At 45.0% G+C, this 15,870-nt stretch overlaps 2 protein-coding genes across 3 annotated transcripts in view; one reads left to right on the forward strand and one right to left on the reverse strand.

Moving 5' to 3' along the window:
- Positions 1–236: 236 nt before the first annotated feature.
- On the reverse strand, positions 237–11,429 carry LOC310852389 (multifunctional protein ADE2). Of its 2 annotated transcripts, none has more exons than XM_083755874.1 (9): positions 9,892–11,429; positions 8,419–9,637; positions 5,651–5,829; positions 3,996–4,175; positions 3,783–3,896; positions 2,370–2,453; positions 2,100–2,280; positions 1,753–1,911; positions 237–846 (listed from the first exon to the last, which is right to left on the reverse strand). In XM_083755874.1, exons 2-9 carry the CDS (start codon positions 8,483–8,485, stop codon positions 680–682), a joined length of 1,131 nt encoding a protein of 376 aa, XP_083612000.1. In that variant the 5' UTR covers positions 8,486–9,637; positions 9,892–11,429; the 3' UTR covers positions 237–679. The 2 variants fall into 2 exon arrangements, with proteins under 2 accessions (XP_083612000.1, XP_083611999.1); XM_083755873.1 differs by having other exon boundaries at positions 8,419–8,616; positions 10,651–10,810.
- Positions 11,430–11,646: 217 nt separating this feature from the next.
- PPAT (phosphoribosyl pyrophosphate amidotransferase) overlaps positions 11,647–15,870 on the forward strand; it is a 47,832-nt gene continuing 43,608 nt past the window's right edge. The window contains exon 1 of the mRNA XM_083755785.1: positions 11,647–11,781. Coding sequence (XP_083611911.1) covers positions 11,654–11,781 — 128 coding nt within the window. The 5' untranslated portion in view covers positions 11,647–11,653. The remainder of the gene's footprint in view (positions 11,782–15,870) is intronic.

Consider the following 15,870-nt stretch of genomic DNA (forward strand, 5'->3'; position numbering starts at 1 on the left):
TACAGTGGTACCTCTGGATGCGAATGGGATCCGTTCTGGAGCCCCATTCGCAACCTGAGCAGAACGCAACCTGTGTCTGCACATGCACGATTTGCCACTTCTGCGCATGCGCGTAAATGCGGAGTAACCCATTCTGTTACTTCCGGATCGCTGCAGAACGCAACCTGAAAAGATTTAACCTGAAGCGTCTTTAACCTGAGGTATGACTGTACTGTAAGGGGAAAAAAATACCACACTAGTGAAAGCTTCTTTTATTCCTATTTGGTAAACACTTTCCCTCCGAATACAGATTTCACAATACTATCTTGAAATAATGGCTAGCCTTTCTTTCCTCTGCCACATTGTTGAACAGGTTCTTAATTAGAATCTAGGTTAAGACAGTTGCTGTTATTGCTAGCTGTTCAATAGAAACTTTGAGAATTAACATTCTGTTCAGGATTACAAATCAATACAGGTAACTAGCTCTGCTTAATAAGCTATTGAGATGGATCAGTAAAACTACTCCATAATACTGGTAGCGTTTGTGAAGTCCTACAGCTTTCAGAAAGCCAAAGATTAACCGTATGTGCTTGGAACCTGCAGGCTCATCTGTTTATGACAGAACTGGTGAGTGTATTCCCGAGTTAGAAATGGTATGCCATATTCTGATAGCTGGCAGAACACAGAACGAAGAAGCGGTTTATAAGTTGCATTCTCTCATCTTTTTGTCAGCCTGCTTGAGCGAGATCCATGTATTCAACATACTTGAGCGCAACTTGGCCCACACAAAGTGGTTATTCAACCCAAATATCTGAGCAGCAAACTGGGCAGCACCTTCGGGTGAAAGAATTGTGGAACAGCCAAGACCTGTTTAAAAATAAAAAGGAAAATTATAGCCTTTGTTTTGTCCATCTGTATATGACTGCAGGCAAATGCAGTTACCATAATTAAGCTAAACCCTGAATTTTTCAGTTATAACCAAACCTCAGAAAAGTGGGTTTGGGAGGAAGAGATTTCCAACCACTAGAGGGCAGTACAACACTACTCAAACTTGTCCTGGTCCAATTCTAAAACTGCTCTGAAGAGCCATTATGTATAATTTTAACTTAAGTTTTGAGTTGTACAGTGCATCTAGTCTAACGAAGATCTGAAGACTCTGAAAGTCCCGCTTTTCTGTTTGTCAAGGATATTTGGAGCTCTGATAGCTCTAGATATTTTAAAAATGTGCCAGAAATATGCTTAACTGCTCAGACTAGGTATGTTTTCAGGAAATGTACTGGGAGACTCTCTTCAAAAAGCTCTCTCTCTTGCTGTCCTGCTTTTCCCCCCTTTCCACTCCAACCACTATTCAACACAATTCGTAAACTACACAGAATTAAGTAGATATGCCTTATCAACATGATTGGAAAAGACTGAGCAGAATATACACAACAATGGCTAAAACTCTAAAATCTACAGTTGGGCAATACCTTTTATTAGTCCCATTAAAAGGCCATAGATTGCTTAATAAGCCACAGGCCTGGGAGAAGGAGGTAGTTTTTGCCTGGTGCCTAAAGATACGTAATGAAGGCGTCAGGCGAGCCTCCCTGGAGAGAGCATTCGAAAAATAGGGAGCCACCCTAGAAAATGCACATTAACTTTGAAGTAAGCCCCGATTAAGTATGTGTCTGGTGTGAGCAGTTTTGATCAAATTACGGGCAACGGCATGCTTTGACCTTGAAAAATGTACTGCCTCTTTGCAAACAGCAATTTGTTTCAAGGGCAGGTACTTACCACTGGGCAGCCTCAGAGAGGACCATATATCCTGAGCACCCCAGTCGGCCGAGAGTGGAGGACAGTTTACAACAGGATATGCTGTGTTTCCAGACATCACAGGTCCCAGACCATTGCTTCTTCCAGCTACTGCTACAAACACTGTAGGAATTCCATCACCTAATAATTGACACAAAAATACCTAGCATCAAACACTATGCATGCCTTCCTTCACCCTTTTTCCAGGAAAACTGTTTTGTTACAGGAATAGACATAACCTCCTGTGTTAGTTATTGTCAATTGATTTCAATGGGTCTAAGCTAAGTAACAATGACTATCACTCTAGGTTTAAACAAAATCAGTTTTACCTTCATATTCAGCTTTGATCCTAAGTGTCTCATCTGGTCCTTTGTGAGCAGAGGTCACTCGTAATTCACAAGGAATGCCAAAGTTCCCACAAGCCTTTTTTATTTTTTCGCAGTGTGCAAGATCTGAAGTGGATCCCATTAGCACAACCACCCTGCCTTGGCTCTGTGGTTTCAACAAAAGCTAGCAGAAAGGAAAGTCAAAGGACAATTTTAAGTACTTGCATGAGAGGCAAAGAGAATTATCTGTCTCACACAGGCTAGTGCTAATACCTCCACTCTTTCAGCTACCCATTCGAAGTTTCTCTTCACCATCTGCAGTGCTTCAGGAGTCACTTCTTTGAGATCGCGGTAAGACTAAAAGAAACAGAAAACAAAATACATTCCACTGGTGAAGGGAAGCCAAGTTGAGTCTTAATTCAATTGAGGTGCTAATAAACCAGTTTCACATATTCGCACTAATGTGTTTTATTTATAATTGGTAAATTTGAATTAACAACATCAAATGAATTCCGTACATTTAAAAATTATTTTCACATTTATTTCACTAAAAAAAAAATCAGTGACTCACATGGGATTGATAATATCAGTATTTTATTAGTTACATGAGGGTCATTTGGATTTTTTAAATAACCAATTATGAAAATTACATTTGATTGTGTGGAATTCATGACGTTATGATTATTTTAAGCTATACTCCCACAATCAGCAGCCAATCCTGCACCCCCCACAGATCTTGTACCAAAAGCTGGGTCACTGGGTACGAAGGTAAGAAGAGTTGAAATTCAAAACCTCAGCGGATTTAAAAGCTGGGGCTGGGGTTAGCATCCTATTCAGCTTGCAACAGGTGCCCAAGATAATAAGGACATTTCTCGACAGAGCAAGAATAACTGTTTTAAAAGACGGTGCCAAAACACAAAAAGCCAGCTTGCTGTTACGACACCAAGCAGAGGATTTTCAATCATTGTGAGAATAGAGCTTCATGGTGCCTTCACTCTCCTTTCTCCCTTTAAATACTTTTGGAAGACAGGTGTCTAGTGCAGTTTCAGTGGCACAGCTCTCCCCCACGGAGGAGGCTATGTACATTCTGCACCCATGCTGAGAACATAGCACTTTGTTTATAATGTGCCATACAGGTCAAAGCATAAGTAGTTCCCTTCACTACACAGTGGTACCTTGGTTCTCAAACGCCTTGGTACTCAAACAACTTGGAACTCTTTTTGGAAGCTGAATGTGCTCCGTAACAGTGTTACGCTTCCGATTTGAGTGTTATGCTGAGGTCTGTCTCTTTTTGCTATTTATTTTTAGTTTTTGCAGCTCTTTTGTTTTTGTGACTGCGTGGAACCCAGTTCAGCCACTGATTGATTGTGTGACTGCAGTACATTGTTTATTGCTTTCATTTTATGGATCAGTGGTCTCGTTAGATAGTCTCAAATGGATTAATCCATTTTGCATTACTTTCTATGGGAAAGTGTGCCTTGGTTTTGGAACGCTTTGGTTTTAGAACAGACTTCCGGAACAGATTAAGTTTGGGAAGCAAGATACCACTGTACTTAGGGCAATCCAGGCTATGAAGCTGCAAGCACAGAGTTTCTGCAGCAGTAGGGAAAGAGCAAAAGACAGCTCAGAATACTGGCTTAATAGTAAAAGTAACAAAAAACAAACAATCCATAAGCATAGAATTACCTGCTTGTCTTTCTGCTGTTTTCTGTCTCCAGATGGCCACAATCGCCAAGAATCATTATCAATGACATCAGCAAGAACAATCTCTTTTGTAGCTACATTCACACCAAACTCAACCTAATAATATCCCAAAGGAAAGTGGGGAAAAGTTGAAGTTAGCTAATTTATTGTTGCTTTCAAATTGACACACACTTTTAAAAGATCACTTCATTATACCTTCATGTCCACTAAAGTACAGTTCAGGGGCTGCCATGCTTTTTCAAGTATTTCAAAAATGGCTCGAGTAGACTGGGCCATAATGTCAACTTCAGTCTGTCCAATTTCAAGGCCTGCAAACTTGAACTTAACTTCAATGAGTTGCTCTTCAGACCACTGTGGATCATTGGCTGCATCATCCTGGTAAACAAACAGTGCATTTTATTTAGAACAGCTTCACATTTCCACTAGGCACCCAGTTCAAAAAGCACACCCCATCATTTTGGGGGGAAAGAACCGGAAATTTCTGGAACGTGTTATTGACTCAAGTACCGTATTTTTTGCTCTATAAGACTCACTTTTTCCCTCCTAAAAAGTAAGGGGAAATGTGTGTGCGTCTTATGGAGCGAATGCAGGCTGCGCAGCTATCCCAGAAGCCAGAACAGCAAGAGGGATTGCTGCTTTCGCTGCGCAGTGATCCCTCTTGCTGCTCTGGCTTCTGGGATTCAGAATATTTTTTTTCTTGTTTTCCTCCTCCAAAAACTAGGTGCGTCTTGTGGTCTGGTGCGTCTTATAGAGAGAAAAATACGGTACATCGTTTTTACTTGATGCATCAACAAGTTTATTTTGAACAAATCCTTAATCTGTCAATACCTAACAATTAAAAGCCGCCATCAATCAAAATAATCATTCTGACTCTGACAGCAGTACAGACACATCCATCATTCATATTTATTCATTATCTTGCTCTTCCTCTCAAAAGAAGTATGGTATGTTTCTGTGGGAGATTTATAATGGGAAGTTTAGTTTTACCACAGTGGTTCCCAGTTAGCTAAGTACTGTAGCCACCCTGTTTTTCAAAAGCCAAGCCATGGACCCGCTACTTTTGAAAAAGTTGTTGTTATCTCTGTGTTAGTTTTTGTTATGTGAATGGTGCCACCATGCAAAACCAGACCATGCATATTCCATTAGAGTCACATGAGCACCCCTCCTCCACCCCAAAAAATCCAGGATGTCCCAGTCAACAGGTATGTGCCACAGACCCCCTGGGTGGACTACGCAGATCCCTGAGGTCCACGCAGTGCCAGATTTACATATAAGCTAAACAAGCTATAGCTTAGGGCCCCACTCTCTTGGGGTCCCCCAAAAAATTAAAGGGAAAAAACTGGATGTACATTTTCAAAATCTAAGATAAAAAACAAATAAAATAAATCCTACATAGAGCAACAGTGTTTTGAGTTGTGTAGGCCCCTATGGTGTAAGTAATGGCCCCCGCCTGCTAGTCTGCTCCCTAAAATATCATTGGTTTGCTCATTTCTATATATAGGGTGCCTACATTCTGCATGGACTGGTTGCATGGCAACATGTGCAAATGGCTTTAAATACCTATTAGGTCCATAAATTACCATATAGCATATATTCAACACAAAAAACAGTGACAATTTGTTGTGGACAAAGGGCAGCTGGACATATAAAGGGCCCCATTGCCTTCAGTAGCTTAGGGCCTCATCAAACCTAAATCTGGCCCTGCACGGACCACCAATTTTACCATGTCATGGTTTTAACATATTACTGAAATAGAATGACTTCAGTCATTCCCAAAAGTCTATTAGAATCAGCTGATATCTAGTATCCCATGACCACCATTACAGCCAAGCCATATCTACATTACCCACCTTATAAAACATCTCAATCTTAGGTGGGTTAAAGCGGTAGCCTTCCTCGACACCAGGGTTTCTCTTCAGGAAAGAACCTGTAGCAATTCTTCTGCAAACCCATTCAATTGGAATCATTTCACAGTGAGCAGCGATGAATGCCGTGTCACTGTGTTTCCTCACAAAAGCAGTTTTAATTCCTGAAAAAGGAATTAAACAGCACATTAGTCCTATGACTGAAACACGATTCTAAATCTAAGAGTGGTGGTGGTGAGAAACAAAATCTATACGCCTATAACACAGAAAAGACATTTCAAGAGTCTGGCACAGCAATTTCGACCTGCACAAAATTGATGGGCAAAGCATACAGAAATAAGCAATATTAGGAGACAAATACTATAGATATAAGAAGCAAATAGCAGCTGGGAGAGACACAACTTGGGAGTGGGAAAAGAAAATTTACTTTCCCTCTTTAATCTTTGTAATGTCTGGAGTACAGTTATGGATGGTTCGAAGCCAAGGAGGTTTTATACAGCAACTCAGAAGCCCATCCCATTGTGTCCATGAGCTTTACTTCCACATGCATAGGATTTCAGCCTCAGCATTCCATGCAAGTTAATACAAGATGTTTGGCAACCACTATGGCTCTCTGAACTCAAACCTGTTAGTAGCAGGAGAAAATTATGAATCTTTGAGAAGGAGCAGGTAGTATAGTAAATAAAGCTTTAGAGCCAGTACAGTGGTACCTCAGGTTACATACGCTTCAGGTTACAGACTCCGCTAACCCAGAAATAGTACCTCAGGTTAATAACTTTGCTTCAGGATGAGAACAGAAATCGTGCTTCAGTGGCGCGGCAGCAGTAGGAGGCCCCATTAGCTAAAGTGGTACCTCAGGTTAAGAACAGACCTCTGGGACAAATTAAGTACTTAACCCCAGGTTCCACTGTATCAGTTGGTGGAAACTGGGGGAGGGGAGAAAACTCATGTCCTGCTTGTGAGTTTCCCACAGGCATCTTGTTGGCCATTGTGAGAACAGAATGCAAGACTAGATGGACCATTGGCCTGGTTCACCCAACTCTTATTAGGTTTTTATGCTCTTTGAGGAAGAGTGGGAGGAAAGGTTAAATGACGTAGTTTACACAGCAATCTCTTCCCAAAAGGAACACCATCACATATTCTGGGAGCGCAGCATTTAGTTCAGCTTGGGAATCTGCAGCACTAATCTGGAAGAGATACAGACCTTCTTGCCTCCAAAAAGGTAGGCAATGTTTAAACCAGCAAAGTTTCGATGGTTCAAGGGGGTTCACTTTGAAGCAGGAGAAAGGGCTCTAGTCGAGTTAATTTTTAAACCAAAGAGCTTGCTCAATACAGCCATTTCCTCACAGCACACTGGCCTGAAGTTCGAAAAGCTCATTCTAATATAATGATGCAAGTTTTATTAGAACTTTTGAATAAGCTATAGTTTGCAAGGGCTATTCTTTGTCCCACAGACTTTAATGTACAAAGGTTGTAATACAAGGCTACTGGCCACGACAGCAATCATGGCCCAAATTCTTCGAAATAATCCACACACACTCAGATAAGGCATAAGGAGACTCATAACACTCACATGTGCCACAGAAATTTGCCTGTGCAATGGGATCTTCAGTTTCTTTTCTCGCTCCTAAAATCTGCCCCAGAGCCTCCATCAACCCTTCAGATATGGGGGGGATACACCAGATGGTGGGAGAAGCCTCACTGTGCTAGTGGATATTCAACTGCACTGGCATTTGGTCTCACCTGAAGTGTGGTAACTGGGGAGTCCCTGGTTCAACTCTCACCTGAAGCCACAAACTCACTAAAAGGTAAAGGTAAAGGTACCCCTGCCCGTACGGGCCAGTCGTGTCCGACTCTAGGGTTGCGTGCTCATCTCGCTCTAGAGGCCGTGAGCTGTCGCCGTCCGAAGACACTTCCGGCTCACATGGCCAGCGTGACTAAGGGGCATCTGGCAAGCCAGCACCAGCGCAGCACACGGAAACGCTGTTTACCTTCCCGCTATAAAGCGGTACCTATTTATCTACTTGCACTTTGACGTGCTTTCAAACTGCTAGGTGGGCAGGAGCTGGGACCGAACGATGGGAGCTCACCCCGCCGCGGGGATTCGAACTGCCGACCATACGATTGGCAAGTCCTAGGCACTGAGGTTTTACCCACAGCGCCACCCGTGTCCCACAAACTCACTAGGTAGCTTTAAAATACTTCCCCCTCTGCCTCAGCTATCTCACCATTAGCAATATTTGGATTATACCAGGATACCTTCTATGGCGTTTGTAAGACTTAATGTATGTGAAGAAGTTTGAACACTCAAAATGTAGTATGAATACATTTAGGGTTGCATCTGTTTTGAACAGACAATGCGGAATGCTTTAAACTGCTTAAAATTCATTTGGTCACAAATAAGGGGCAAATACATGCTAAAGCCTACTGCCTGAGCAAGGCCTTTAAATGTCATCAGTGGAACTGGAGGACCCAGGCATTCCATGTAACCTATGTGCAAGGAATGAATAGCTTTATCATTTTTACATGGGCGATTTCCCCCAGAAACGTTGGTGTTGCAATCTTGAGAATGCATCCCATGTGGTCAAAATAGTACTTCACACATACTAGATTCCCTATTACCAGGTGGACAGTGTATTCATAAGTTGCAAAGCGATGTAGCCTCATAGTGACTGATTATGGTTTTATTGCTATACACTGTTTTGCCAGTAAGTGGTTTTCCCCAATGCAGCTCCATAATTCCCACCACCTACCAGCCTCCTGGAGCAACTGAAACACACAGCTTGTTGTTGTATTTGAGATTGCGGCCTTCCCTTCCATGAGATCCCTTCTAGCTGCATTTCCGGCCGTTATCTGGTCTTTTGATTGAAGCAGAACACATCCCGGGAGACTTGGCAATTCATAGACTTCTTTTGTTTTCCCCTCATTTATTTTTTTGCCAAGTTTAAGTTCTGGAGGGGATAGAAAAATACAATATAAATTGTTAGGTTATGAAAGCAGTTTTGCAATACAATTAGGAAACCTAGCAACTTACTACCCTTCATCTTCGAACCCTATTGTATGTCCCCCCCCCCCAAGTAATTTGCACTTTATTCAGTGGATCTTACTGTGAGGTAAACCTCAGTCCCTCCACAAAAGCAGATGCAAATCGGATGGCAAGGATCCCAGCTCAACTAATATGCATGCAACTTTCACTGCAAGGCTAGCTGCATTCACATTTTCGGATACACAATATTCAAAACGATAAAAGAGACAAATATTAGAGACTATGAAAACTTCCCTGGAGCAAGACCTTGGCAGAACTTGCTTATAACCATACGACTGAACAGCAGATATAATTCTGAAGATGGTCCAGAAACTGCAATTAGTTCAAAATATGGCTGCAAGGGTGTTAGCTGCTATTGAGTGTTACAGCCACATTGTACATGTGGTTTGCAAACTACACTGGTTCCCAGTTTATTTCCAGACTCGCTTCTGGAAATAAAGTTAGATATTGAGTAGGCCCCTTAGATTTTCCTGCCGTCTGACATACAGAGGATGGCTGCAGAGGAAAGGGCCTACTTGCTGATAAAACCCTCATTATGAAATGCTCTCCCTGGGGGCCTACTCTGATGTCATTTCAGCACCAGGGGCCTTTTATATTACCAGGTTTTTAATAATTTTTTAAAAAATCATCTGTACATTACTTTTATTCTTACTGTTTGTTTCTATTCCTGATGCCTGCTTTTTTTACTATTAATTTAACATTGGCTTTACTCAAGATTTTAACTTTTCGTCCACACTGGGAACCTTCAGAAGGATGGGGTATAAATCCCTTAAACCAGGCTTCCTCAACCTCGGCCCTCCAGATGTTTTTGGCCTACAACTCCCATGATCCCTAGCTAGCAGGACCAGTGGTCAGGGATGATGGAAATTGTAGTCTCAAAACATCTGGAGGGCCGAGGCTGAGGAAGCCTGCCTTAAACTAAATTACTGTATTTTTTGTTCTATAAGACTCACTTTTTCCCTCCTAAAAAGGGGAAATGTGTGTGCGTCTTATGGAGCAAATGCAGGCTGTGCAGCTATCACAGAAGCCAGAACAGCAAGAGGGATTGCTGCTTTCACTGTGCAGCGATCCCTCTTGCTGTTCTGGCTTCTGAGATTCAGAATATATTTTTTCTTGTTTTCCTCCTCCAAAAACTAGGTGCGTCTTGTGGTATGGTGTGTCTTAATAGAGTGAAAAATACAGTATATTGTACAATAGAAACGCCATTCTTCACGTGTGGATCCTTATGTAGTCCATTAAAACTTGGCTGGCTGGAACTCAGGGCATGAGCGCTCCACACTGCAACGTTGAAAGACACACTCAGATTCCAGTAATATCTATGAAAATGCCCAAGGGCATTTTAACCTGCACCTCCTGCACAGAAAGCATGCAGAGGATCGCATGCAACACTACATGCATCAAAATAACTGCATGCACTCCTTGTTTTATAGCAAATTTCAACTGCTTGACCAGCACACACAGACTGTGAAAACAATCTGTGGCATGTGAAATCAACACAATTGCAAGTGTTGCTTATTATACAAATGAACTGGGGGTGAGGGGAGCACTGGATTATTCACCTTAGTCGTCAGTAGAGCTTTTGACAAAAAGACAAGCGCAACTAAAGTGAAATCTGACTAAGCAACATAAAACTTTTGAAACTCCCCTTTCTCAAGCAGCAGATCTGTACAGTGCCCGCAGAAGAATCTCAGGAGAAAATGTCCTCCATGAAAAAAGGAATCTGCCTATAGGTATAACGCACGTTAAGGCTGTGTACCAGTTTCATCCCGCAAGAAACTTTTGAAACAAAGCCGCGGGAGTACCGAAGACACGATTTCCCTGCAATCCACATGGGGAGGTGGGATACTATTATACTACACGGGCAGGTCCCTGGCAAGGGGTAACTGCTGGACGCCGCCGCCAGCTCTTTCCCTCCGGCAGCGCGGGCGAAGCGACTCACCTGAGCGTATGGGAGGCATCGCAGAGACCGCCTGGAGAGACGCCTAGAAGAGAACAAAGCCAAGTTAGCAACGCACGAAGACAAGCGCAGCGCGAGAGGGAAGCGACCCGAAAAAGAAGCGCGTTCAGAGTCCGGAGGCACTTTTGGGGCTGCGTACGAAGGCGGGGGGGGGGGGGACGGCGGAAGGGGGCGGCCAAGAGGGGCGGGGCGCGGTTGCAGAAACCCGCCAATGCTTCCACCTCATTGGAAAGGGAAGGGGTTGGGCCACCTAAAACTCTCCGCCGGGGCCACATCCTGCCTTCCAGCCCCCTTTCCTCCACCCACGGAGGGAGGGATGTTTTTAACACACACACACCGCTCACAACCCTTTGATAGCGCTCCTCCAATCTGAGGCGAGCGCCCGCCGACGCCCCCTTCCCCCGCGCGAAAACCGAAGTCTCCTCCCCACCCCTTATTCCCTCAAACCCCGTTTCCATAAAGGGGGGAAAATAACCCCTTCCGTCGCGCGCAAAGCCCAGCTCCCTCCGCCCTTCGTGGTCCCCTCAGCACTTCAGCCACCCATTTACAGTCTCAGAGCCACTGGGCAAAACTCGCCCTCAGAAGCGCGCGCGCGCGCAGAGAGAAAGAGAGAGAGGGAAACAAAGTTAACTTGTGGAGAAAGAGAAAGAGCGAGCGGGAGCTAACTTGTGTCGAAAGGCAGATACAAAGTAGCCCCCCCCCTCCGCCCCGAAGGCTCTTGCTCCTCTGGGGTGGGGAAAGCAACTCCACCACGCGGGCGCAGCCCCGAGGCGGGGAATTTCGCCCCATCGTAATATATGCATGTAAATGAGGCGGGCGCAAGGGGTGGGCGCGGAGAGGAACTCGCGCCTCTGAGGCCGCCGCCTCCTTCTCCTCCTCCTCCTCCTCCACCCCCCCCCCCAAACCCAGGCGGCGGCGGCAGGAGGCAGCAGCGGCAATAACAGAAGCAGCTGCGCTGACAACAACACGTGTTCGCTCGGGCACCATGGAATTCGAGGAGCTGGGGATTCGGGAGGAGTGCGGCGTGTTCGGGTGCATCGCCTCCGGCCTGTGGCCCACGGAGCTGGACGTGCCCCATGTGATCACGCTGGGGCTAGTGGGGCTGCAGCACAGGTAGGGTACACTGCGGGGGGGGTGCAGGCGGTCTGGGGGAGCGGGGGGAGGGTGGGTTGCTTGGAAGGCCTGAGCGCCGGTTGTGGGGGCTCGATGCACCCCGTTAGGGCAAGCTCCCTACAAAGGCAACTGTTGCGTGCAACTGCGCGCCAGTCCTGTATGCAGCTGCTGGGGAGAAAGTGCATTTAAACCGGTGGGGGCGGGATTGGGGTTTTTGGGTTGTGCATTCTTAGGATCGGGCTGCGCCGAGAGGCAGTAAAGAAGCGCACAGCCGTGTCCCACCTCCATGCACGCGTGTGCTGAGTGGAATTGATTTCCTGGGTTTCGCCTTTGTAAATGTATGCAGGATTGCATACCACGGCCCTCGCTTTTTGCTGCAGTTCCCTACATTAAAGTCCGGTAGTTGCAGGTAAGTTTAGAACTGCAGCGGTATGCAAAACCAGGGCTGGCATCAAAGTTGCACAGCATCCAGATCCTAATTATTGTCATACTCAGAACCGTGTGAACTCCCATTATATCCTGCCACAAACTCTATTGTTTCGCCTAAGCACTTGGAACAGCTTAGTTTCCTGCTTGGCTAGTGCAGGCTAGAGCACAAGCACTCTGGTTTATCTCATGATGTTTTTACATATATAGATGCAGGGCAGGAACTATGCAGAATGCATCATTGTGACTGTGAACACACCATGCATTTAAAGCCCATTGCCTCCCCCAAACACGCCTGGAAACTCAGATTTACCCCCTGGCAGAGCTACAGTCTCCAGCACCCTTAACAAGCCACAGTCCGCAAGATTCTCAGAGCTACAAATCCTGGAGTAATTTAACAATCAACCCCTCTTCTGAGGGAACTCTGGAAATTGCAGCTCTGTGAGGGGATGGGGGCGGTCTCTTAACAACTCTTAGCTTCCTTAATAAACTACAGGTTCTAGAATTCTTGGGGAGGGGAGAGCCATGACATAAAGTGGTATAGAATTTTAAACGCAGGGTTTGACTGTAGCCCAATTGCTACTCATAGGAAATTAGAGGGGTGCGAAGAGAGATATGTAAAACTGTAGCAACAGTAGCTCTAATTCTTCCATCCAGAAGTACCTATTTAATTAGGCACTGCACTTCCAATGCGCTGACCATATCTGACAATGGCTCGTAAGGTTCTGAGCACCTGAACACTGCAATCTTATGCACATTTGCTGGGAAGCAAATCCTAGGAAAGTCATTGGGACTCGACTTCTGAGTAAATGTGCATAGGACTGTGCTGCACATCTCTGCTTGGGGCTTGCTTTGTCATCAAAATACTTGCTAAGCATTGGCTTGTCTCATCTAGCCAAATATGACCAAACACCCTGAAAATAATAATGGCACACACCACAGTGGTAAAAATAGAACAATATAATAGATCATTTTGTGTATGCACTAATTTTACCCTAAAACTGGAGGTGAGCTGCATCCCTCTATTGATAGGCCCTATCCCTACATATGAGGGACGTGGGTGGCGCTGTGGTCTAAACCACAGAGCCTAGGGCTTGCCGATCGAAAGGTCAGCAGTTTGAATCCCCATGACGGGGTGAGCTCCCGTTGCTCGGTCCCAGCTTCTGCCCACCTAGCAGTTCAAAAGCACATCAAGTGCAAGTAGATAAATAGGTACTGCTCCAGTGGGAAGGTAAATGGCGTTTCAGTGCACTGCTCTGGTTCGTCAGAAGCGGCTTAGTCATGCTGGCCCCATGACCCGGAAGCTGTCTGCGGACAAATGCCGGCTCCTTCGGCCTATAGAGTGAGATGAGCGGTCAACCCCAGAGTCGTCAGTGACTGGACCTAATGGTCAGGGGTACCTTTACCTTTACCACTACATATAGCTCACACTTCCATAGCTGCCTGACCTTTTCTCCTCTCTACTGACTTGTCAGTCCTTAATATCTCTTCATTCTTGTGCATGGACCATTTAATTTGTCATGTCACCCTGAGGTGCCTTGAATGATAGGTACCACGGGCAACATTGGCCTCTGTCCCTCTTTCCTTCCCTTCTCTAATGTCCTCTTGCATCTCTGTCTCCCCAAGACTTGGCTATAAGCTCTGCACACCTGGCTATAAGCTCTGCAGGCGAATAGTGCCTCTGGGAGGCACCTCTCTTTGGGGCGAGGGGGGGCAGCTCAGAGATCAGGGGCAGCAGCAGTAGCTGCCCAGAGGACTCCCAAGGAGAGGAGAGGAGGCTGAGGGAACACTCCATAAGGAAGGGTGTTTGAAGAAGCGTGAGAGGCTGCCAGCTCTGCAGGCAAGGGGTGACATAACAGGGGTGCTGCAGAAAAAATGTAGTTGGTTAAGGGAGCCATGGACTCAAAAAGGTCAAAAACCTCTCTAGTAGAGTACCTGTCAACTTGACAGAGTAATGTATCCTTGGATGCATTCACACATTACGCCAAATCATAGATTAGTACCCCCTGCACAAGAAACAACACTAGCTTGGTTTGTGTGACACAGTAAGCCAAGCTTTAGTTTAGCAAGAGCATGTGGACTCCTAGAGAGGAGCTCACAGACACTTTGCTCCACAATCCCCTTTGCTGCTGTCTTACACTAGGTCAAGGTTTAGTTTAGCATGCACACCATCCAAACAGGGACTCATGGTTAAGCTCTGTTCCCCAACCACAAACTGGTTAGTGTTAGCCATGGTTCAGGAAAACAAAATAGTTTCAAACAGTGGTTAATGGTCCTGGCTTGTTTCAGTTTCCTAAACCATAAATTACCTTGGCCATAGTTCTTGGCTTGAACATTGTGGTCTGGTTTAAATTATCGTTCCATGATTTTTAAAGCCAAGAACAAGTGTTGAGGCAGACAGCCCATCCCCTTACTTTAGCACTTCATCTATGGTTTGCATTAAGCCAGAATTCCCTGTTAGCTCAACCTGGGGAATTCTGACTTAGCATCAGTGAACAAACCAGGAATACAAAGCAGGATGGTGATGCAAGTCCGAAGCAAAGCACCAAAGAGGTGCAGAAGGGCCTTATCGTTTTAGTGGGGCTTGCCCTTGGCCCCCAGTGCTCATTCCAGGCTTCACAAGCAAGAAGAGGCATCTGGGGAGTGCATGAGCCCAAGACGTGTGCTTGCAACACTAAACTGTGACTTAGTATTACGTATGAATAATCAGGCCAATACATTTGCATAGTTTTAGACATCGAGACATTTCGTTTTTGGCAACAGTGATGTATTCACATGAATCGGCACTAACTATCTGATCTGTAAAAAGAGTATACAGGAGGCGGGCACCCCCCCCCCCACTCCTGTTTTTCACCTCCCTGCTGATGGTTGGTTCTCACTTTGACAATGAGACAAGAACAGAAAAGAGCCTGGAGTGGCGGGTTGAGTTACAGTGAAACGGGATGGGAGGACTCTTGCACGGTACTTTTACTGTCCAAGACCCATCACTACTTGCCTGCTTCATATGTGACTTGAGCAGAGAAATGAAAAGCGATGGCCTCCTTGCACCCTTTGAATGAAGTCAGGGTGCAATTTGGAGAAAGACCTCTTAAAATCACGCTGCAAATTACCTGTTGTATATGTTGCTGCTTCACACAAAATGGCATTGGTTCTGCCATGAATCATATGGTTAAACTGAAGATAGTGAAATGGGGAAGGGGACTTTGATGACATCTGATTTGAGAAAGGCACATTAAAAATAATGCTTGCTTAAGTGTCCAGAAACTTTTCCATACGAGATGACATAGGTTTCAGTCTTATGAAGTGAGTGAATAGGCCTTTCAGCCAACAACAGTGTCGGATTAGGAAATCCTTCCTAAAAATAATACGATACTTGAGGTTTGGTATGTTAGGGACCTTAGGACACATTCCCACAACGATTAGTGTTTGGCTTCACCATGTACCTTATAATGGGTACATGGGTAAGTCCTTCTGAAGTTTTGTGTTGAGGCCAATTTCTACAAAAAATGTCACAGGTCTCAACCATGTACAGGCAATAACTGATTTATGTGCATCCAATTTATGCATGACTGTGTATGCGCTCATCATGGTCGACCTGGAAGTGACCAGAAAAAGAGGTGGGGCGGGCTTATGCACAGTCCACCATTGTGCATGGTGACCCAG

This window comes from Podarcis gaigeae, assembly GCF_964106915.1.
Source record: "Podarcis gaigeae genome assembly, chromosome: 9".
Taxonomy (NCBI): Eukaryota; Metazoa; Chordata; class Lepidosauria; order Squamata; family Lacertidae; genus Podarcis; species Podarcis gaigeae.

What these genes read in the sequence shown, in the direction of transcription:
- LOC310852389 (XM_083755873.1), bottom strand. An exon ending in TCAGTTGCTCCAGGAGGCTG is followed by an intron (nt 5,830 to 8,418) that starts GTAGGTGGTGGG and finishes TTCCTTTTTCAG; the next exon opens with GAATTAAAACTGCTTTTGTG. An exon ending in GTACTTTAGTGGACATGAAG is followed by an intron (nt 3,897 to 3,995) that starts GTATAATGAAGT and finishes GGATATTATTAG; the next exon opens with GTTGAGTTTGGTGTGAATGT.